Genomic DNA, 24,364 nt, shown 5'->3' on the forward strand with positions numbered 1-24,364 from the left:
GTAGGGTGGAGTTCTAGAGAAGAAATGTAATGATAAATAATTCAATAGTTTATTTATTTTCATCAAAGAAATGATTCAAAGTGGTACAAGTTGTCAATTTGACTTTCATTCATCTGATAAGGACAGTTCATTGAACACAATATAAAGTATATGCACAAATGATGATTATAACAAACAAAAGCAGAAACAATGTACACTTTGTCATGGTAACACTTTGCCATGATAACATGTAAACTACAATTTCTTGATTACAGACATGACCCTGAAGGTGAAGGGTGAAAACCTACCCTGACGCACTCCGGCGGGGATTGTGCTCAGAGGTTGTAGATGTGGTGCGTTTGATGCTGCCCACCTTGGGCCTATCCTTGTCCATGAGTTTGGTCCCAGGGGGTCGGGTGGGGCACTTACCGCCACGCCCATCGTCCGTAGTAGCAGTCTGACGCTGGGCGTCGGCTCCCACGCCCACAGGTTGTGAAGCTACAATACGGTTCACGGCTGCCAGGAGAGGGAAAAGAGACATGAGGGGTTGGTTACATCATCATCAGAAGGTAGAAAGACAGCAATTAGACGGGGAAAAGGTAAGGTGTTCTGTATAAGCAGTTATTATTGCAAGGGTTTAATTTTCGTGAATTTTGCAAATTATTGTTGGACAGCAAATTTAACAACACACAAAAATATTGCCATGCGCTAGGGCAATAGTCTACTAACAAAAGCCTTGGCATGCATTCGTGAAAACGACATCTCGCAAAAATGTTTGTGACTTCCTTTTTTGCAAAAATATCTGTACATGAAAATAACAACTTATCGATACAGTAGTCAGATAGGAAACTACTTTACATTTTGGCCGAAGATGTGCTTCATAAGATCACTTCTCATCAATTAATGGGTGAGTAACATGGAGAGTAATTGCTTTTAGTTTCTAGTGCTTCATAACTTGTGATGTGCAAAGATGAAGACCTGGGTAATACCAAATACATGATCACTTAATCTTCCTCTGTCTGGACTTACTGGGTAATGTGATGAAAGTTTGTTCTTCTCCGAAACTTAAATAACCAAATATGATGGACACAAAAAATCAATTAATTTAGACACAAAAATTTTTATTTTTCCCTTCTGTATTGCTCACCTCATTCAAAATATGACTGAATGAAGAGGTTTTTTTTTTTTTCCTTTTTTTATTTTAGTACTTAAGATGGCAGTTAATTCTCCACAGACAATTTCAGCACAGATGTAGTACTTCCCTGTGACATACAAACATGAAGTCAACTCACAAGGGGTCGTTGCTGGAATTTCTTCAATTTGACCACTCCTTTTCTGCTTCTGAGATCTGTTAAAGAAAGAGAGAGAGAGAGAGAAAAAAAAAAAACCAAGACTAGACTTGGAATTTGTCAACACTGACAAATTAGGTGATCCGATTTTTTTTTAATCGATGATTCGAGTCCTGATCGCAATAGGCATGACCATACAGGTTTCATCTGTGTTTAATGACATTGACCGTGTGATGTTTTAATTCTCATTTAGAAAAGAGAGTCAGGTCTGCCATCTTTGGTACCAAATTCAGTATACACTATAACGAAGATACAGAATGAAACATTTATGACCTTTGACTCTAATTTACCTACCCAAGATGGTGTTCGATCAAGTAGTTGTTATCTTATAATAATATACGTGACATGAACTAAACATGTGCAAAATATGGGGGTAATAGGGAATGCCTTTCTTGAGTTATTGCAAAGAAAGTTGCAGAAAGAAAGTAACATGAAAATACATCGAAGCTAAGCTTTAATTTTTGCGAAGTTCGTCGACGTGATTTCGATGTCGCATGAAAAAGAGTGGGCAAAGAAACGATAGCGCAAAGTCTCAGCTACAACATAAAATCTGGGAGAAATTCACAGAAGAGTAAGTGAGCTAGTGTTCGATAAAGACCGTCATGTCAATTTTCATTTCCAGAAAAATTCCCTCCCATAGAGATAACACGTAAACTGGTTAAATTTGACAAGGTTACATTATATCTATTTTCACGAGGTGAAGACATCATCCGATTAAAACTTTGATTGAAGAAAACTTAAAGAGTATTACATTGGCTACAACATACTAAAATCTGGAAGAAATTCACCGAAGGGTAATTGAGCTAGTCGTCGATAAAGACAATCATGTCAATTTTCACATCTAGAAAAATTCCCTCCCATAGAGATAACACGTCATAATGAAGATAAAGAAAGAAGTACATATGACCTTTGACCCTACTTTGCACAGACAAGATGGCGTCTGAGCAAAAAGTGGTTATTTTGTGAAATGATTCTTGTAACATGGTCTTTACGTATGCAAAATATGGGAAAGATAAGACATGTATTCACCAAGATACAGGATGAAACATTTTTGACCTTTGACCCTAATTTACATACCCAAGATGGCGTCTGATCAAGTAGTTGTTATTTTGTGAAATAATGTACGTGACATGAACTAAATATGTGCAAAATATTGGGGTGATAGAACCTGTTTTTCTTGAGTTATTGCAAAGAAAGTTGCAGAAAGAAAGAAATATTTTAATACATCGAAGATAAGCTTTAATTTCAACCAAGTTTTTGGACGTGATCTCGACATCGGATGAAAAAACGAAGGGAACATACACGATAGCCCAAAGTCTCAGCTACAACATATTAAAATCTAGAAGAAATTCACCGAAGCATAAGTGAGCTAGTGCTCGATAAAGATAGTCATGTCAGTTTTCATTTCTAGAAAAACTGCACTCCCACAGAGATAACACGTAAACTGGTCAAATTTGACAAGGTCACGTTCAATCCATTTTTACGAGGTGATAACGTCATCCAAGCAAAACTGTGTTATTATATTTATGAACGACTATTTAATAAGCTACAACATACTGAAATCTCGGCCAAAATCGGCAAAGGATAAGTGAGATACGCTCGAGTGACCTTGAAATTTGATGACGTCATTTTGAAAATATACTCTTTTTTTTCATTAAGAAATTTGATATCTTTTAATCATTTTTTCAGCCTTGCCACCCCTTGAAATGACATGTACATCTCATCAGCTTTCGAAATATGTAAAGAAAATGGGGGGTCACCGTCCATCCTGAAGAGTAAAATCGGGTTTAAAATTGGCGGTTTTTTGGCATAGTTGCACTGTATATCGCCATTGACGCGCGCGCGGAATTTCAACTCTGACGGGCCCGTATGACGTCATATTGAGTTGGATTGATTTGAAACTTGGTCGAAATATTCCTTGACATTTCAGACACCCGATCTGAGTGTTAAATCGGGAAATTTATATTGCATATGAGCTGTGCCTGCGTATATAAGCGCGCGCGTACGCGTCCGTCCGATTTTTTCAATTTTTTTAAAAAATGCTCCAAATGGTCTGAAACGTGTGCAAAAAATTTTTGAGCTCGATTGGAGCATACAAATATTTCAACGCGCGCGTACGCGCACGTTTTAAGAGTACAGATGAATTTTGAGAAGATGAGTAGAATCATCTTGTTTCGAACTATATATGAGGTAAAGTTCATAGAAAAATTCCATTCCATTAATGAGATGTGAATGAGAATGTGTTTTCATATAATGACGTCATAGTGACGTCACGGTCGACTGATCACTTTGATTTTATTAGATCTGTCGTCTTTGGGACATGATACATATATGGTATAATTTTGACATTGATAGGATGAGGACTTTCTAAGCTAACCTCTACACAACATTTGAGGAGAAAGAACTTTTTTGTGACAACGGGAAGTTTAACACTAGGCTTGGAATTTGTCAACACTGACAAATTAGGTGATCCGATCTTTTCGAAAATCAATGATTCGAGTTCTGATCCCAATATAGGCATGACCATACAGGTTTCATCTGTGTTTAGGAACATTGGCCGTGTGATGTTTGGATTCTCATTTAGAAAAGGGAGTCAGGCCTGCCATCTTTGGTACCAAATTCCGTATACACTATAACGAAGATACAAAATGAAGTACATATGACCTTTGACCCCACTTTGCACAGCCAAGATGGCATCTGAGCAAAAAGTGGTTATTTTGTGAAATGATCCTTGTAACATGGTCTTTACGTGTGCAAAATATGGAAAAGATAAGACATGTATTCACCAAGATACAAGATGATACATTTATGACCTTTGACCCTAATTTACATACCCAAGATGACGTCTGATCAAGTAGTTGTTATTTTATGAAATAATGTACGTGACATGAACTAAACATGTGCAAAATATGGGGATGATAGGGGGTGTTTTTCTTGAGTTATTGCAGAGAAAGTTGCAGAAAGAAAGAAATATCTCAATACATCGAAGATAACTTTGATTTCAACCAAGTTTTTTGACGTAATCTCGGCGTCGTATGAAAAAATAGAGAGAACCTCGACGACAGCTCAAAGTCTCAGCTACAACATACTAAAATCTGGGAGAAATTCACCGAAGAGTAAGTGAGCTAGTGCTCGATAAAGACCGTCATGTCAATTTTCATTTCCAGAAAAATTCCCTCCCATAGAGATAACACGTAAACTGGTTAAATTTGACAAGGTTACATTATATCCATTTTCACGAGGTGAAGACATCATCCGATTAAAACTTTGATTGTAGAAAACTTAAAGAGTATTAAATTGGCTACAACATACTAAAATCTGAGAGAAATTCACCGAAGGGTAAGTGAGCTAGTCGTCGATAAAGACAATCAGGTCAATTTTCACATCTAGAAAAATTTACCTCCCATAAAGATAACACGTCATAACGAAGATACAGGAAGAAGTACATATGACCTTTGACCCCACTTTGCACAGACAAGATGACCTCTAAGCCAAAAATGGTTGTTTTGTGAAATGATCCTTGTAACATGGTCTTTACGTGTGCAAAATATGGGAAAGATAGGACATGTATTCACCAAGATACAAGATGATACATTTATGACCTTTGACCCTAATTTACATACCCAAGATGACGTCTGATCAAGTAGTTGTTATTTTATGAAATAATGTACGTGACATGAACTAAACATGTGCAAAATATGGTGGTGATAGGGTATGTTTTTCTTGAGTTATTGCAAAGAAAGTTGCAGAAAGGAAGAAATATTTCAATACATCGAAGATAAGCTTTAATTTCAACCAAGTTTTTTGACGTGATGCCGACTCCGTATGAAAAAACGAAGGGCACACTTACGATAGCCCAAAGTCTAAGCTACAACATACTAAAATATGGGAGAAATTCACCGAAGCATAAGTGAGCTAGTGCTCGATAAAGATAGTCATGTCAGTTTTCATTTCCAGAAAAACTGCACTCCCATAGAGATAACACGTAAACTGGTCAAATTTGACAATGTTACATTCAATCCCTTTTTACGAGGTGATGCCGTCATCCAATCAAAATGTTGTTAGTATATGACTGAAAGACCATTTAATAAGCTACAACATATTGAAATTTGGATGAAAATCAACAAAAGAATAAGTGAGATATGCTTGAGTGAACTTAAAATTCGATGACGTCATTTTGAAAATTTACTTTTTTTATTTTATTAAGAAATTTGATATCTTTTCATCATTTTTCCAGCATCGCCAACCCATGAAATGACATGTACAACTCATCAGCTTTCAGAATATGTAAAAAAAATGGGGGGTCACCGTCCATCCTGACGAGTAAAATCGGATTAAAAATTGGCGGTTTTTTTGCATTGTTGCACTGTATATCACCATTGACGCGCGCGCGGAATTTCAACTTTGGCGGGCCCGTGTGACGTCATATTGAGTCGAATTGACTTGAAACTTGGTAGAAATATTCCTTGACATTATAGGCATCCGATAAATGTGAAAAAATGGGAAATTTCTATTGCATAAGAGCTGTGCGTGCGTATATGTGCGCGCGCGTACGCGTCCGTCCAATTTTTTCAATTTTTCAAAAAATGCTCTGATTGGTCTGAAACGTGTGCAAAAAAAATTTGAGCTCGATTTGAGCATACAAATATTTCAACGCGCGCGTACGCGCACGTTTTAAGAGAAAATATGAATTTTGATTATATGAGTAGAATGCGCTTGACTTGAACTATATGTGACGTAAATTTCATTGAAAAATTCCATTCCATTAATGAGATAGGAGTGAAAATGTGTTTTCATATAATGACGTCATAGTGACGTCACGGTCGACTGATCACTATGATTTTATAAAATTTGTCGTCTTTGGGACATGATACATATATGGTATGAGTTTGAAGTTGATACTCTGAGTACTTTCTGAGTACGTAGATACACAACTTTTGTCCAGAAATAAAGAAGAAGAAGAACCAACAAAGAATCCGTACAGATACAGAAGGTGATCCGAGAGGATACTCGGATCACCTAATAAAATGTCGCATCACGTTTATATCTCAATAGCTGACATCATCATATTCCACATCATCATAACTATCATTCCAACTACAATGCACTTCTGTTGTAATGAACACGGTTATAATGAAATTCTAGTTATGTCGAGAAAAATTAAGGTCACAAAATTACAGTCTACATGTATTTATAGTGTTTACCTGTTCAGCTACAAAGAAATTTTGCGTATCATGGTAATTACCCCCCTGAGGACAATTACCCCCGGCTAAATACTGGTCAGACATAGGGTTAGAGTAAAGAGTAGGGTTAGGGTTAGGTTTAAGGTTAGGGTTTGGGTTAGGGCTAGGATTAGGCTCAGGATTAGGATTAGGGTTAGGGTAAGAGGAAGGGTCTGGGGTAGTTGTCCATTGTCCAGGGGGTAGTTTCGATACAACGAAAGAAAACCATTGGTCCTGAGGACTTTGTTTAATGGGAGTGCACTGTATCAATTTTCTATAATTTTTCAGCAAGCACATATTTCAGCCCCCCCCCCCCAAAAAAAAAAAAAAACTACTTCCCATGATACTGCACAATTCTTCACTTGTATTTGCAAACTTGCCTCAAATACAAACACTGTACACTTGTCTGCCTTCAATACTTAGCTCTTTACTCACGTTAAAATGTTTTTGATGATTGAAACCGCAGCATCTTCAGACTGCATCTTACTGGCCTTGAGGGCAGCAGCCGTAGTGGAGGTCATCGGGGTCTGGGCAGTGGCGGTGCTAGGGGGCTGGGGTCCTGGGGCTCCTTGGTCACCAGAAAACCCAACCTGTGGAGAGGCAAGACAGACAGATAGACAAGACAGTGAATGGTCAGCTTGTTTGGATCAGAATGACCAACATGTTTGCTTTCAAAAGAGACCTAAGGATCAATGGTAAGAGTACTGACTAAGTAAAACTTGAAGGGCCTTGCTACAAACTAAGCTAGAGCTTCACAGACACTGAGCTTACAACAGAGTCACAATTACTGTTGAAAAGATTGATACTATAAGGTCAAATAAATAATCACCTTGGAGAAGCGAATTATCTGAAATGCTTGTGAAATCATCTGATATATTCTTAGTTTTCCCAGTGTAAGTACTTGTGGACTTTTTTTTCATCATCTTTGTTTCTGTTTGTCGTGGCCTTGAACAACTTCTTGTCAAAAGTGGTAATAGTCTTTAACGACCAAAATAATAGGTTTTGAGAGACAAGATAATAGCAGAAATGTTGTCATGTGGACAAGATACACTGTATCATGATTAACACTGTAATTCTTTGTTTGTTTGTTTGGCCAAGTTAATCAAAATGGAGGACTCATAACATACTGAATACTGTCAAATTCATTCAATCCCAAACAAAATCCATTTCAAAGTACCTTTACAATAGGGTTCTGGTTGCCTCGCGATACTGGAGCACCGACTATAGAGGGTGGGTTGACCAGGAGGTGCTTGGCACAGTTCAGGTACTGGGCCCTCTCATCAAAGGCTTGGAAGGTTGCTGGGAGGGTCTCCAGTAGCTCTCCAGGGGTAATTTGCTGCAAAGGACACGCAAAGAACCATAGTCACAACCACTGCTTCCATCCAAAATAAAAAGTAAAATCAAATTAAAAAAGACAAAATTAAGTATGATGCCAAACTTGAACAACAAACCAACTGACCAGAGAAAGCTGACACGCAATCTTGTCATTAGTGCAATTGATTACCACTCAACTGTTGCTATTTAACATACTTAAGGAACCTTTTGCAGTTAAAGGAAATTGCCAAATAGCTGATTGAATTCATCAAGACCTTATTAAAACAACTAAAAACAACAGCAAATCTTAGTCTTGTTGTCATGACGGCATTACCCTAAAATCGGTAAACTCAGGAGCTTCAACTAAAGGAATGAATATGCTAGTTCTATAATGTGTAAACTTGGCTATCAGTAAGACAGATTCCATGTGTTTTGTAGCCCTGACTGGCAGAGGTGCTCTGTGCATTCATCTTATTCTTCAGAATACGTCTCAAAAAATGCTCAGTGACTGTTGCAGCAAAAAAAGAGGAACCCCCCAAGTGAGTGAAAATAAGGGCAAGAGTCCATACACACCTCCTTGTCCAGATTGGGACGCTCGCAAGCGTCCACTCTGGTTTCCAGCGTGTTAAGCAGCCTCATGAGGTTCTGTGCCTGAGTGTTACTGGCCGCCACCTCTCCCTTGATCTTCACCTGGGTGTTGTTCAGCCACCGGCTCAACTTCTCAATGAACGTCAGGTCAAACAGGTGACTCTTGAATCTGATGAGAACACGGCGGTGAACGTGACAAAAGAGGGTGCATGTTAACTTGTTGAGGATGGACTGATTTTGCTTTAGCACTCACTTCCCACAGACACCTGCCCGAGTATACTCTGGACTAGTCTTCAATGGGTTAAAGATGACATGAGATTATCACCAACAAATGGTTATCATTGACAATTATCGTGGCATATCGTCAGAGCCACTGCTCTAATGTTATTATTATTTGTCACTTTAATACAATGTTCCAATCAAAACTCACTGGCTTATCTGAATGTTTTAACTTCTTTCACAATAAGACTGGTACTATATCACAAATATTTTTTGCCTCTTCACACTTTTGCATGCCTTCTAATTTGGTTGCCATGTTCAAAGCCTGCTTAACAATCTGAAGTTTTCTTCAAACAACAAGCACCTGGGAAATCTTGCACAGTGCCAAATGATAGAACTGCAACTGCAACGGTACAGAACGATCCCCGACCAGCATCTTCCCACCACGGCCTCACCTGTCTTCAAACTTGCCAGCAATGTTGGTGGCCTGCGTCAGTCTCCTTGCCTCCATGCCCTCCAGGTCGGCCATAACAAATCCCTCCGCCGAGTCTATCTTGATGGCCAGCTTCTCCAGTTTCTTCTTGTAGGCCTCCACCTCCTCCGGGGAAAAGTTACCTCCATCGGAAAATAGCCTGAGGGGAAACATTTTATGAATACAGTCAATTGAAGCCTTAGGCAATGCAAAAATTGTGTTCCAGTTCACTCAGACAAAGTTTCCTTTGAATAGGTTTGTATCATGGCCAAATATGTTTCAAGCGTGGAAAGAATGAAGAAATTACACAAGGGAACTCACATAATATATTGAATGAACTACATTCTTGAGACTATACAAATCAACATTTAACACATAATAGCATTGACACTCTTGGAAATGCAAGCAGATAAAATGTTAGAAGACTGCATTACATACATACGAGTCACACCTATATAATTATTATAATTCAAAACAGTTGTGTTTTTAACCCTAAAAAGACTGGGGGGGCCTAAAAGGCCCCCCCCCCTCGACATTTCGCGCGATTACTCTGCAACACGCAATGCTCTCGCCGCGATGCTCTATGACTTTTTTCTTTTGAGTTTCCTGCACATTTTGACACCAAATTTGTGACGCCCGGGGCTACGGTTCTGAAGTTACATAACTTTTTGTACATGCACGTGAGGCCGAAAATGGCTCAAAAATGTGATTTTGTGTACAAAGTCAATGCAAATTAATTTTTTTCACATGGTTCATATAAATATGCTTATTTTTACTCTCAATTGCTAAAATTAATTTGTTTTAGGAGTATTATGCTTCAAAAAGTGTCTGCCACAAATTTTGTTAAAAAAACAACAAAACAAAAGGTCGAAAAAACAAAGAAATACATAAGAAATTCATAAAACAATAAAATACATAAGAAATTAATTTTGATACCGAATTTTTATTTCAAGCACATTTGCTAAGAATGCCACAAAGAATAATTAGACCAAAAATGAGCAGTTTTGGAGCTTTATTTACTGATTTAGATCAAAGAGTCTGATTTCTCGCATAAATTAGCATAATTAATCAAAATAAAATAAAAGAAGACTATTTTGTAAAATTTAAATCTACGATCTTGTAGATTACATCGCACACTACCATAGTGCAAATTTCCGCGGCGATCGTGCGATCCACGGCTGAGATCTTAAGGGGGGCCCTTTAGGCCCCCCCAGTCTTTCGAGCTACCAAAATAGCCCAGTCTTTTTAGGGTTAAAGATATTGGTCCTACACAAGAACATCAATCATTTCATTCAGGTATATATATTATACATACAGCCAATTATACATACAAATATACACACAAACAAACATACACTTGTATGTACATATAATACATTCAAACATACATACATACATACAATTTGAACATATACACATATGCATACTAATAGATACAAAACAGACAAGATTTCAAACTCACTTGAAAGACTTGATGAATCTGGCGTTGGACTCCCGCAGCATCTGCAGTGTGTCGTCCAGGTACTGTCTGAACTGCCTGAGGGATGCCCTGATGACGTCCATGTGGCTCTCCACTTTGGTGTTGACTTGGTGTGACAGCGCCACCAAGCTGCAGAGGGAGGCATGCAATCATCAGTGCATGAGTGTATATTTTTTCACATACATGGTTTTAGGCACACTAGTATCCAATAATTACTTTTTCTAACTTTCTAACTTTCTTAACTTTTTTGCCTGTTCCTTATGACTCAATTTCTTAATTTCCCCATTCATGTAATGGATTTTTTTACTATCTAGAAAGCAGGGATGCCAACCTCTGCAGACAAAAAAAAAAAACAGACAAAAAATGATTCATCATAAAATATGTACCAGGGCAATTATTCCCCCCCCCCCCCCCCCACCGGCTAAATACTGGTTAATGGTAAGGTTAGAGTAAAGATTAGGGTTAGGTTTAGGATTAGAGTAAAGATTAGGCTTAGGATGGGTTCAGGATTAGGATTAGGATTAGGGTTAGGGTTAGGGGAAGAGTCCTGGGTATTTGCCCAGGGGGTAATTGCCCTAGACCCCATGAAATAACATATTCTACAGGCAAAAGTCACAGTTAGATTAATATTGAGAAAATTGCTTGTATTAAGCATGCAACATATCTGTTATTTTAAAAACTTTCTTTTTTTTTTTATTGTGAATGATGAAAAAAGAAAAGTATACTGAATATCATGAAAACTTCTTAGTTGCAGCTCTGTGACACAGAGTGTTTGTACGACATTTACCGGGGATTAAATTTCATTACCAGTCTCCAGCAACAATTGGATAACTGATAATCATGGATTACCAGGTAGTTCAATTGTGTAATTAGTAGAAGACAGTGCTCATAAAATGTGATTACACACTTCATTCTGATACCATTTAAAAACAAACACATCTTTGAATAGTCAACCATATAGAAAAGAGACAATGAAACTATTACAGCTAAACCCAATTCTAGATATATGATAGCTAACTTCCTCATTTGACAATGAGGTTGCAATATGGCATGTTAAACATCAATTACACTATGTATATACAGACATCAAGGTGATCATGAGGACAACTATGCATTAAGAAACACATTAGTGCGTGGGCGTGTCTTACTCGGCAGAGCGGGAAGCATTGATGAAGACGTTCTCCATGGCGTCAATGTCTTGGCGGAAGCGCTCGACCACTCCGTCGTGTTCCTTCTGCATGGCGGCGAAGCGCTGCTTGATCTCTGAGAGGGCGCCAGACACACCGCGAGAGTGCTTGGTCACTCGCTCCTGGTGGAGCAAAAGTTCGGCAGCCCGCACGTTGTGAACATCCAGCTCTGTGCGCTGGGGGCGTGGCTCGTGTAGGTGGAGACGAAGGTCCAACTCACTCTTCAGCTCTTCCATCTGTCAGTGGTCAAGAAATAAAATGCGATCATCAATAGTGACATGAAAAACTTTTTTTCACATTCTTCCTCCTCAAAGCTGACAGAGAAACATTTAGCCATGCCTTCATTTAGGAAGCTGAAAATGAATGAAAAAAAAATATCGTCAACTTGTTTTCCTTTTTTCTCTTTCTGTCACTGAGCTGTACTTATCAAAATTATGACTTCACGGTTCATGTAATTATGTTTGTATCACACAATAACAACATATACAAGCAGTTTTCTACCTTTCTTAAAATCCATGTTTGTCTGTTAGTCATGTATGTAGTCAGCTCATGACAATGATCTAAATATGCAAAGAAACACCCAAAATTCTGACTTAACCGGCATTTTTATTTCACATTTCAATTCAGCAAGTTTCTACATAGATGTTATACTTATTCACAGAAAAAAGGGACATTTGACAAGATCTTTAGGAGGCAGCAATGATTCATATATTTGGCACACAGAATAAGTAAAACTTTTTCATCACACTCAGTGTCTGTGAAGGTAAGAGTAAATTATTACTTTCCCCAAGGTTTCAAATATAATGTCTGACTGACACTTGTACTGGGTAATAATCAATATTCTCCTCACATGCCCATTGATGGAATTACATATTACCATAAAATTGTCAATTATCATTATTTGGATACTGCATTAGATTGCCAAGTACTATCTGATATCACACTCCACCTTACCTTAGCAGCCACCACACTGTGTGCTCTCTCCATGGCATACACCATCCACTCTTCCAGGTGCTCTAGAAAGGAGGCTCGCATGCTGTAAAAGCAATCAAAAGAAAATTTAACAAGGAGCTGGTTTGTGTTCATAATGCCCCTGTTGTTTCAAATATTCCAGAAATATGGGCATATGTCTTCATGATCCAATTCTCCATTTAAAGTAGAATTACACATATGACTACCTGAATATAAGAACGACCCAAGTTCAAATTTGGCTATCGCCTTTGGAAACCATTTACGAAGTCATGCAAATGCAGATTATCATTCAAGTGACTGTTTTATATTAGAATTTGTATGAATAACATCCCAATAAGTGAAAACCCTAAAGGCAGTAGGAAATTAAGTATTCATTGCTATTTTCCCTAAATTTTCTCTAATGGACTTCGGTCGTTATTACATTCAGGTATTCAAATGTATAAACTTTTTTTTTTTCCTTCCACCCATTGTCGCGTTCAGTTGAAAGCCCTTATTCTTTGTCTTACATTTATGACCATCACAATTATTTCCCACCATTATTATATTACATTCATTTAAAATCTCATGGTGCATATTCTTTATCTCTACAAAGTGTGATTCTTAAAGGCAGGGAATCCCATTTGCATGCCTCAAATGAAGAGTTGTATAAATACAGTGGTATGTTGAAGAGAGTATCATTTTAGAAACTCCCATAAAGTATTGAAAGTGGAAGGTAACATTTAGTACATTTTTATTGACCGTTAGATTTTGAATTGAATTTTTTCGGGGCTCACCTTAAATTCCAGTACATCACTAGGCTACCTTTGCAGACCCATGCACTGCATGTGTGTCCATCATGTATATTTTGTGAAGAAAGTTCATCAAAACTTACAAACATTTCTATATACATTCTTGCCACACACTCTATATGTTATTACATCAGCTCTTATACTTTTAGATTTGTGTTTATCAATAAAAAATACAGAAGACTGCAACAAAAAGGCTTAAGTGTGGCTGACACACAGAACTACTGAGTAGTTGAGTTTTGTGCATTATTCAAATTGTAGATAACTGTTGACTTCCAAATTTCTCAGCAGTGGCCTAAACAAGTCCCCTGAGGTTCATATTTAATGTTTTGCTGCATTTTGGGAGGTCTGTAAAAGGTATCCCCTACCTTTAATGTATCAAAAAAATTATGATAAATCAATAAATGGACTTATATGAACAAATCAACAGATCACTTGTAAATACAGAAAATGACAGAGAGAGAGATGGATGTAAACTTAGTGATGCTGTCAGAGAGAGATTCTGAGATGTCACTCACTTCTTCCGCAAGTTCTGCAGCATTTCAGCCGGAATGGTGACGTTTTGCAGGAAAACTGGGCGTGACCATTCCTCTGGCACACCTCCCTCCCGGGAGTCCCCGCCCTGTCCAGGCTCCTCCTCCTCCAATCCCAGAGCCCCACCCACGGTCAGGACGTAGAAGTTGGTGCCATTGGAGGTCGAAAGGACTTCCCTGACGACAGGGGGAACCGAATCCTGGTTGATGGTCTCTGAGGATGAGTTGCCTGGTTGTGCAGAGGAGCTCTGTATATATGAGAGACACACAGGAAATGTACTAACTGGAATGTGGAAAGGGTAAACTTCATTCATAATTCTTGAGGATTCTTCGGAGTTGCTTTCTGGCCGTGAGAATGGATCAGTGCATATGAAGGTCACACTCATTACAGGACAAGTTCACCTTCATTATCATAAGGATTGAGAGAATGTAGCAATATTAGTAGAACACATCATTGAAAGTTTGAGGAAATCGGACAATCCGTTCAAAATTTATAAATTTTTGAAGTTTTTGTGCAGTCACCGCTGGATGAGAAGACTACTGCAGTGTATGATGTCACATGCGTACAACAATATAAGGAAAATATAAAGAGAATTTCACAAAATTTCATCTTTTGAAAAAAGTACACATTCCCTTGACTCGTTACTGGCATATGTTACGGGTAATATTATTCCAATTGCCTTTGAAAGAGGCAAGTCAAGTGCTCTTTTATTATGCGAAAAAAGTGAAAATATGTTGAATTTTCTTTACATTTTCTTTATACTGTTGTACTCATATGACATCACAAGCATTAGTAGTCTCCTCATCCAGCGGTTCCAACACAAAAGTTTTAAAAATTCATAACTTTTGCATCGATTGTCCAATTTTCCTCAAACTTTCACTGATGTGTTCTACTAATATTGTTGTATTCTCTTAATCCTTATGTTAATGAAGGTGAACTTGTCCTTTAAGAATCACTCTTTGTTTGATCTTTTAATGGAAGAATTTTGTAAAAAAATCACTGTCTTTGCAAAACACATGGAGTGTTTACTTATACAAAGTGTCAGGTTAAAGTAAGTCTGTAAGATGATGCTGTAGGCCTAGATGATTTAGTTGCTTCAAGAACTTCACGAGATATCTGACCTTGCAAACTTGAAAGTCAGCATTGTTTAGGAAAATGTGAATTGTTTGGTCACAATAACACATAGGCCTTCATGAATTTCATATAATAATGCTGTAAAAACAATGATCAATAGGAAATGACGAATCGAAAACACATATATCATGAACACAACAATCAATGACTATTATAATGTATCTGAACTGAATAAATGAATGAATGAACACTCAAATCTTTTGGAATATGAGATGCACTACATCTGAATAAAGAGGTGCAGTTTTCAGACTGGATCAATCCTAGACTCACCCTGGACTTGACATCAGAAGAGAGTGCTGTCCTTCTCAAACTAACACTTTTCTTGTTGACAGACTGGAGAGTGGACATGAGTGGACACAGGTGGACAGAGGTAGACATTGAGTAACAGGTGGTTAAGACAGACAAAGACATTAGTGCTTCATGCATGGAATGCCAGCATGGTGCATGCACAGTGACAGCAGGTATAGAGTACTTTATAGTATACTCATGGCTTGGTAGGATCCTTTGGTAACAAGCCCATCTTGAGCTACCTTGTCTCTTGGTGAATGTCAAACCTAACTTTTGCTCCAGTTTCAAGGGATCTGATATCATGATACCACAATGATGAATAATCCGTTTTCATACAATGATTTCAACAGCTCAGCTTTGGTGTTCAGAAAAAGGAACAAATCTCATTCTGAATGGGGCATGGAGTCTGAAGTTTCACAAAATTTCAAATGATGACCAGTGTGATGGCAAGTGAAACACAGCTCGAGGAAGAGTTTCTGAGCATTGCCTAAATATTTAGTGCGCTCAAAAAAAAAAAAAAAAAAAGGAAGAAGAAGAAGAAAAAACAAGCAAAACTGAAAGCAGAGCAATGAAATATTTGAATTCAACTTTTGCCATTCACTTCTACCAAATAAATCCAAATTTTTTGAAATACTATATTGCATCTTTTTGTCAATTTAGATGTGATGATTTATGCTTATCAATACAAATTAAGACAAGTACTATTCTGAACAAAAGTATGGCATGACGACACCCACGGTCTGCTCATGCTCACTAAAGCTGAATAATATATTCACCAAGAGACATATATTACGGAAGGCACAGGGTGTGTAAACTGTCTGAAGTTATTGTACAATACAGCAAAGTGAACTCTAGTTGTGTACATGAAGTGGTTGTAACAAAGAAAGATGATATAGACATTGAGGGCACACACACAGCATGGGGAAAGGGTTAGACAAAATTATGTACATGCATGCACAAGACAGAGGCCGGAGGACTCTAAGGTTAAATAACATGAGCAACAAGTTCATTGACCTTATACAAATTATAAGAGTTTGTCCTTTGGAATAGCCTTTTATTGCAAAGAGGATGAGTTAAGCTGATTGCAATGAGTGCAAGAGAAGCACTCTATGTTAAAAGACACGAGAGATAGAACTTGAAATTGAAAGGAGACAGAAAAGTAGATGGGGAGATTTTAAGGGTCTGGAAGGATTTAGCTGGTCAAGGATAATGAAAAATCAAGGGTTATGAAGTCATTTAGGGCTCACAGTACAGAGACCCTTTAGCTTTGAGCTGAAGACCAACTACATCAATGACAGGAAATGACGGTAATGTACCTTTTGAAAGATCTAGTTGTTTCTGAGGTACATAACCACAACATCTCTTCAGTAAAAGTTTAAAATCCTGAAATCAAATTCCTCATTGTACTTTCTTGTCCTCTACAAAGGGAATGAAATAAGGGATGATAATTATGGTACGATGCCAGCGGGGGAAAAGATGACAAGCGTCTAGCTAAAAGCTTACCGATTTGACAGAGTGGGAGCTCTCTGGCCGACTCCCTGATCCCTCCTGGCTGCTGGCTTTACTCCCAGCTTGTGATGGGCTCTGAGAATCCTTCTGGGAGCCATCTGTCTCCTTCTTCATCTCCTCCTTCTCCTGCCCTTCTTGCTGCTGGTTCTCCTCACCAGTCTCTCCTTCCTTCTTCTCACGTACCAGGAGAAAACAGCCATACATTAAAAATGATTGAATACTTACAACAATACACTGTCAGATGGGAGTTGCTTTAATCTGCTAGTGTTGCAAATTTTCGTAATGAAATATGAAATTATTATCATGTCCCTCAAAAGGAACTGTCAATCATGCTTGTACCTTCTACCGTGGTCTGAACACAGGGGTATTTAGAATCTAGAACACAGGTGTGTTAAGTCTGAAAATGCTAACCACAAATTTCTGACTACAAACATTGCTAAAACATGAAAAGTCCTTCACACATATTTGGAAAGGTTGAAAGAAAAAAAGTAAACAAATCTGATAATCAATAAGACTAGGTGTCAAACTTTCATCGTATATTGGCTGATATCAGATTCTTCAAATTAAAATGAAATCAAAACTTACATCCTTGTGAAGATACACTACAACTGATTATCAGTAACAAGCAAAACAAAAGTGAAGTAACAATGTTCCCGATGAAACATGTGATTAAACTGATTGATTAATGCCCTTTCTAGACCTTCTAGGCTTCAAACATGCACTGTATGTCTCAACAAATTTGACCTGTGTTCAGTCAAGATATGTGGCTAGTATACATAGTACAGCTAAAATGTGCATCATCTATTCTAATCGGAGTTACCCCTCCCCCTGCCTTACAAATCTAACATCAATATCTTGCAGGATAACATGCAAATGACTTACGGTGGGATCAACTCTGTCCACTCCAAAGAAAGTGCAGAGAGAGCCATCGTATCTCTGGAGCTCCTCACTGATCATGTCTGGGTAACCCTTGACGATATCCTCTTGGTCCTTGTAGAAGGTGAAGTAGCTGTTTCACGGAGGAAGCAAAAATACAAATATTATGAGCTGACAGCTCACTAACTACCAGACTAAAACAGACAAATCATAAACATAATGAAAGCTGGTATTGGTAATTAGAGAGGGATATATGTGTGACCCTGTATCACAAAACCAACAAAAAGTCGCCACACATGGATTTTTAGTTAAGAGCAGATCCTGAAAGAGCAGACTTCAAGCTTTAAAATGATGTGTATCTCAATTCAAATGGACTCTCCTAACCTATCCTAATGTTGGAAAGAAAGCACACACTTTGGAAAGTGTGAACTGAGAAAAGAGGCTCTGAAGTACAGGGTCTATTCAAGCGCTTAAAGGGATCGTACAGTTTTGGTTGAGACCTAATTTCAAGTTTCTAACTTTTTTGGTGAGATAATGAGAAACCTCTTATGAAATATGAAAGAGCATGTAATTCTACGAGGAATTCAACGTTTATTTGATAAAAATTGGTTTTAAAATGGCTGAGATATCCAAAAAAGAGTGATTCTTATAAAGTGTGGGACCCACACTTTATTACGATCGCTTTGTTTTACTTTGTTTTTGGATGTTTCGGTCATTCCAAACCCGATTTTCATCAAATAAACTTTGAATTCCTTTTGAAATGGTATGCTCTGTACTTTATCATAAGTGCTTTCTTGGTATCTCGCAAAAAGTTAAAAGCCCAATTTTCATCTCCACCAATACTATACTGTCCCTTTAAACTTTTTCAAGCCGTGCTAGCTGTGCGATGAATGGAACCAAAAAAAGAAAAGAAAAGAAGGATGTTAACCACCAGAGCAACAACAATGAAGGGATTATTAGATTAAGCTGAAATTAAGCATGCTTTATAAACACAATCTGTAAATGATTAATGCCAACTTTCAAGGCAGTAGCATCATTCATTCCAAAGTTATTGGAGTTGAAAGTGAAGAGTATGGACAGGGTTTTTAAGAAATGAAGAGAGAAACACCTAATCACACTATTCCACCATGAAGTGTTCAAGAAAAACTGCTAAAAACACAAGTTCCTGTTCGTTTTATGATCCCAAACTTTAGTATAATGTAGAAGAAGAGTTGCTCTTTCAGAAACTATGAAAAACTCTAGATTGGATGGGTTGACCCATTTCAACTTTTTTCAGTCCTAACACAAAATCAGTGCGTGCGACTTTTTGTTTCTTTTGTGATGCACGGTCACATATCTGGTCTCTATGACACAATAAGGATATGTCACATCATCAAATCTGGGATGCTCCCACTGGGATTTCCAATGCAATCTGGGAGAAGAATTCTGAAGAATATCTTACAAAGATATCAAATATTCAACACAAAGGGAAAGATGATGATTCTTGATCATTAAATCCAACAGACCATACACCACGACGCGTGAAATCTTGCCATCAATTTTCAGTCTGGCTTTGTGCGTCTTTTTCCAGTGCACAGTACATTGTACATGGGGATGGTACGGCAGTGATGTGCTATCTCAGGGAGCTAGGGTTGATAGACAGACCATACACCATGACGCGTGAAATCTTGCCATCAATTTTCAGTCTGGCTTTGTGCGTCTTTTTCCAGTGCACAGTACATTGTACATGGGGATGGTACGGCAGTGATGTGCTATCTCAGGGAGCTAGGGTTGATAGACAGACCATACACCATGACGCGTGAAATCTTGCCATCAATTTTCAGTCTGGCTTTGTGCGTCTTTTTCCAGTGCACAGTACATTGTACATGGGGATGGTACGGCAGTGATGTGCTATCTCAGGGAGCTAGGGTTGATAGACAGACCATACACCATGACGCGTGAAATCTTGCCATCAATTTTCAGTCTGGCTTTGTGCGTCTTTTTCCAGTGCACAGTACATTCTACATGGGGATGGTACGGCAGTGATGTGCTATCTCAGGGAGCTAGGGTTGATAGACAGACCATACACCATGACGCGTGAAATCTTGCCATCAATTTTCAGTCTGGCTTTGTGCGTCTTTTTCCAGTGCACAGTACATCGTACATGGGGATGGTACGGCAGTCAGTGATGTGCTATCTCAGGGAGCTAGGGTTGATAGACGGCAGACCGTCTTACCTCTCCTTGACCTTGTCCAGCATCTGTCCTGCTTTCTCCAGCATGTTCTTGAGGGCCTCCTCACTGCTCTCTTGCCTCAAGCGATCCATCAAGATGTCAAGGTTGGCTTCCATGTCCTGGAAAGATGAAAGGAGTCAAGTCATAGGTTGTAGGGAGAAACAATCCACTGATTTCTCACAAGGAGTCTGTTATTCCAATACATGTCATTATCTGATCTATTTGTAGCCATATAGACATTATCTAGCCTCACAAAAAACAAAAAAACAAAAAAAAAAATCACCAGATAAGCAATTTCATCTAAGATGTTGCTTATACATAGAGCCTACATCCAGATCTCGTCATAACACATTGCGGCTTGTGATTATCAGTCAAAGCTCATTTTAAGAACCGACTGGATGTCAAAAAGATAGCTTAGTGTATGACATTTGTGTACACTTTTATCACAATTACCACTTTGATTTTCCAGGTTGTAACTGTTTGTGTCACAAAATCTGCTGTCAATGATCACATCAAAATATAATTTCATGATGGAAATTCAAATTGCACAGTAAGGTATCAAAAATTCCACATTTAAGAGCATGATACAATAATGAGGATGGTCATGATGATAATCATCACTACTGTTATCATTAGCATCGTCACCACAATCATCATTGTTTGCATTGCAATCTACATCATCATCATCATCACCCCCATCACCATCATCATCACCATCATCATCATCATCATCATCATCACCCCCATCACCATCATCATCATCACCCCCATCACCATCATCATCATCATCATCATCATCATCATCATCATCATCATCATCACGGTTGATCATTACCACCATCATCTTCAACACTGTCCTCATCACTATCTGCATAACCATCATTATCATCATCAGTGTTTCAGCAATCATCATTATCATCATCCTGGCAGTAACAAACCTGGTTGAGGTTGTCGTGTTGCCGACGACACTCTTCAAGCTGCTCCTGCAGCTGCCGCTCCTTCTTTGCCAGGTTGATCTCGTGGACGTCCCACAAGTGGGCGGCGCCCTGGGTGAACTTGAACAGGGAGCGCAGCTGGTGGGCGTGGCGCTCTGCGAGCCTCTCCAGGGATAACTGGGAGTGAGGGAAAGAAAAGTGGTTTCTTTCCCAGTCATATCTATCTTTCTACAACCACTAGATGTGCATAATGGATCAGAAATCACATTCATACATCTTTTACAAACTGAAAATGGTGGAAGATACTGATATATTGCTAAAATGGTGGAAAATAGACAGTTAAGGTACTGATATATACCTCGTCAAGAAATTAAGTGTGCTTGACTAACATATGCTTACAATGAGTTTGTACAATAATACCAGTATTCTTCTTCCTACTGTTGTGACCGATGTAAGGCATGATCCATAGATGTGAAATAAAGTTTAGAATTTTCCAGGACTTTCTGTGATGTGTTATACTCACATCCATGTCTTCCAGTGTGTGCTCAAATTTCTCCTGGCATCGGCCGACCTCAGGTAAGATCTCATCTTCAGTGACCTCGACCACTTTCTGGTCTGAGCAGACTCCCGCCTCTATGAGCTCCGTCTAAGAGGGGAGAGAGAAAACAAAGCTTGATGAAAACCTACCACTTGTTTCTGCATCAAGTAAATATCCATATTATTCCTAACGCAGGTGCAGATACGGTGGTATGTAATTTCAAACAATACAATTGGGAAATTATGAATGTGATTCCAACCCTTTGTCTGACACTAAAACTAACTCCTCCCACTGACCTCCCCCCCCCCCCCACCCCAACCACTCCCAGTGGTTATTGTTTTTGTTTTTGTTTTTGTTTTTTCATTTGAGTGGCATCAAGAACTTTTGTAGCTTTCTGATCCAGCTGTAATGGCACATTAAGTCAACCAAAACTTTGTAACTTTTGAATGGACTGTCAGATTTTCCTCATACTTCACTGATATATTCTTTGAACATTTCTGCATTCACTGAATCCACCTATATACTTGCAGTAAATTCCCCCAAAGTTATGAGATGATTTACCACAATGTGTCACATTATGAAATAATCATTTTGAAATCATCACCATCATAACAACAACAACAACACAATAATAATATGGTCTCCTTTATCAGGGATAGCCACTTCAGTGTTGCCCCTGCTCTACCAGAGGGCCCTGCCATTGTTATAACCCTGGCGTTGGCCAGGCACCCATTTATACACCTGGGTTGAGAGGGACATGGTGGGTAAAAACAACTTGTCCAAATTGCAAATTCTAACTGTCAACATTTTACATTTCCACAATGACAGTAGTAACAATCTGTAACAGTTCCATAACACTTTCTACTAATGCTTCAAAGAGTGACTAAAGAGTTGCCATACCTGGAAGTTCTCTACGTGGTCCAAGCACTCTTTGCACACACTCTCATATTCCTCATGGAGCTGATCTAAGTAGGTCACATGAAGCTGTTCAATCCGCTGACAGGAGCTAACAATCTCCTTGTTCCACTGGTATGCTGCCGTCTTGCTGGATTTCGGTGGCTTCATTTCACTGCTCACAGACAAGGAGACAAAGAGTCCACATTTGATCTGAGTCACCTTCTTGGGAGACATTATTTCACAAAAGTTATCCATATGAAAATAATGCTAATTGTCAAATAGAGTCAATTTGTATTTTATGTCTGGTATTGTCAACACAATATCAAGAATAAAATATCAAGATTATTCAAATTATGGAATAAAGACTCATGACTGATTCTTTATGATGCAGCTCAATATCACAGAAGGGAACTTGTGAGTAGTAGATGCCTACAACCTAGTAAAGTTTATAAATTAAGGGGTAGACCATTCAAACATACACACACTTCAAACAAAACTTACTTGAGGTTATCCAGTATGTCAAGACGGCCCTTATTCAGCTTGACTTGCTCCGTGTATAGTTTGTCCATCAAGGCATTGATCTTTGGTGGGTTGACGATTCTCTCACTCTGCATGAATTCCCTGTCAACGAAGAAACAGTGCGACTGAAATTTATGACAGATTCAGGGACAAAAACATCACCATCATCCTTAGGACAGGTCCTCTGCTGACAGGAAACTTATGATACTTACCACAAGAGAAAATGATGATTGGGGGAATGAAACAACAACCCTAAACAAAGATGGAAGGAAGAAGAGAATGAAGCTTTCTGTTTTTTTTTTTTTTTTTACTGTGATTTTTTAACTGTCATCATCATTTTGTCAAGACAGAATATCATCAGTCTTGGTTAGTTAGCAGTAGCTGTAATTTGCTAACGCTTACAAGCTTCCACACTGTTTGATAAACAGAAAACTTTTGGCAAACGTTCGAACGAAATGCGTCCATGTTTTGAGGAGTGAAATAAAAATTTTCTCTGAATGACCTATGTGCCCCCCCCCCCCAAAAAAAAAAAGTCTTGGGACATTGTTTGGGCATGATATGTTAGCAAATGCTTTAATAAATTAGTGCAAATTTGAAAATAACCCACAAATATCAATACAAGTAAACAACTGTACACACAAAAAGACTGCCTGTCTGACTGTCTGTCTGTTCTAGGATGGTACAGATTTAGAGAAAGAGTTTAACTTTCAACACTTGCATAACTTTCTACTTAACACCTAGCACATGGATGTGATGGAATTACGACAAGTCAAGTACATTCTTGAAATAGAATATCCCTAGCAAAGGCTGTACATTAAGAAGATCATAACCATAATCGCGTGAACTACTGAACAAACTCACACGAGCTATTCATAAATGACAATAGGCAATGAGACAGCCTATCTATTGTAACAAGGTATGCGGGACATAAACTGTCCCCATGCAAGATGGTGTACAGGAAAATCAGGGATTTCTCAAAGTACATACATAAACTTCTTGATGGCGATGTCGATGTTGAGTTTTCTCCAGTCTGCGAGGCGGTCCTCCCACACACGGTGGTGGTTCTTGTCTCGCTCGATGTCCGTCTTCATGAGGCGGGCCTGGAGGTCGGTGTAGGCACGCCGGTTTGACAGGAGCGTCTGGTTGATGATGGTGGACTCCTTCTCGATGAGTCGCTGGACGTCTGGTGGCATCAGATAGGCAATGCCCTCCATCTTCTTGGCGTAGGATTTCAGCACATTTTTCAACTGTGGATGGGCATTGAAGAGATGCACACATTCTGTCATTTTCAAAACAGCTCTGATGGTTTTGCAAGTTTTCTACAACAATGTATGGATTCTTTTCGCAAAGATAGT

At 38.6% G+C, this 24,364-nt stretch overlaps 1 protein-coding gene across 1 annotated transcript in view; it reads right to left on the reverse strand.

Annotated features, from left to right (window-relative positions):
* The window catches only part of LOC140241269 (coiled-coil domain-containing protein 180-like), a 40,885-nt gene that overhangs the window by 9,573 nt on the left and 6,948 nt on the right, over positions 1-24,364 (reverse strand). Inside the window, exons 9-27 of the mRNA XM_072321018.1 lie at positions 23,997-24,256; positions 22,992-23,111; positions 22,494-22,662; positions 21,579-21,701; positions 21,059-21,232; positions 20,124-20,239; positions 17,915-18,041; positions 17,027-17,203; positions 15,506-15,568; positions 14,086-14,348; positions 12,765-12,846; positions 11,772-12,046; positions 10,606-10,752; positions 9,127-9,303; positions 8,438-8,621; positions 7,728-7,886; positions 6,986-7,140; positions 1,272-1,327; positions 288-495 (exon numbers count right to left, since the gene is read on the reverse strand). Coding sequence (XP_072177119.1) covers positions 288-495; positions 1,272-1,327; positions 6,986-7,140; positions 7,728-7,886; positions 8,438-8,621; positions 9,127-9,303; positions 10,606-10,752; positions 11,772-12,046; positions 12,765-12,846; positions 14,086-14,348; positions 15,506-15,568; positions 17,027-17,203; positions 17,915-18,041; positions 20,124-20,239; positions 21,059-21,232; positions 21,579-21,701; positions 22,494-22,662; positions 22,992-23,111; positions 23,997-24,256 — 3,035 coding nt within the window. The remainder of the gene's footprint in view (positions 1-287; positions 496-1,271; positions 1,328-6,985; positions 7,141-7,727; positions 7,887-8,437; positions 8,622-9,126; positions 9,304-10,605; positions 10,753-11,771; positions 12,047-12,764; positions 12,847-14,085; positions 14,349-15,505; positions 15,569-17,026; positions 17,204-17,914; positions 18,042-20,123; positions 20,240-21,058; positions 21,233-21,578; positions 21,702-22,493; positions 22,663-22,991; positions 23,112-23,996; positions 24,257-24,364) is intronic.

This window comes from Diadema setosum, chromosome 17 (assembly GCF_964275005.1).
Source record: "Diadema setosum chromosome 17, eeDiaSeto1, whole genome shotgun sequence".
NCBI classification, from domain to species: Eukaryota; Metazoa; Echinodermata; class Echinoidea; order Diadematoida; family Diadematidae; genus Diadema; species Diadema setosum.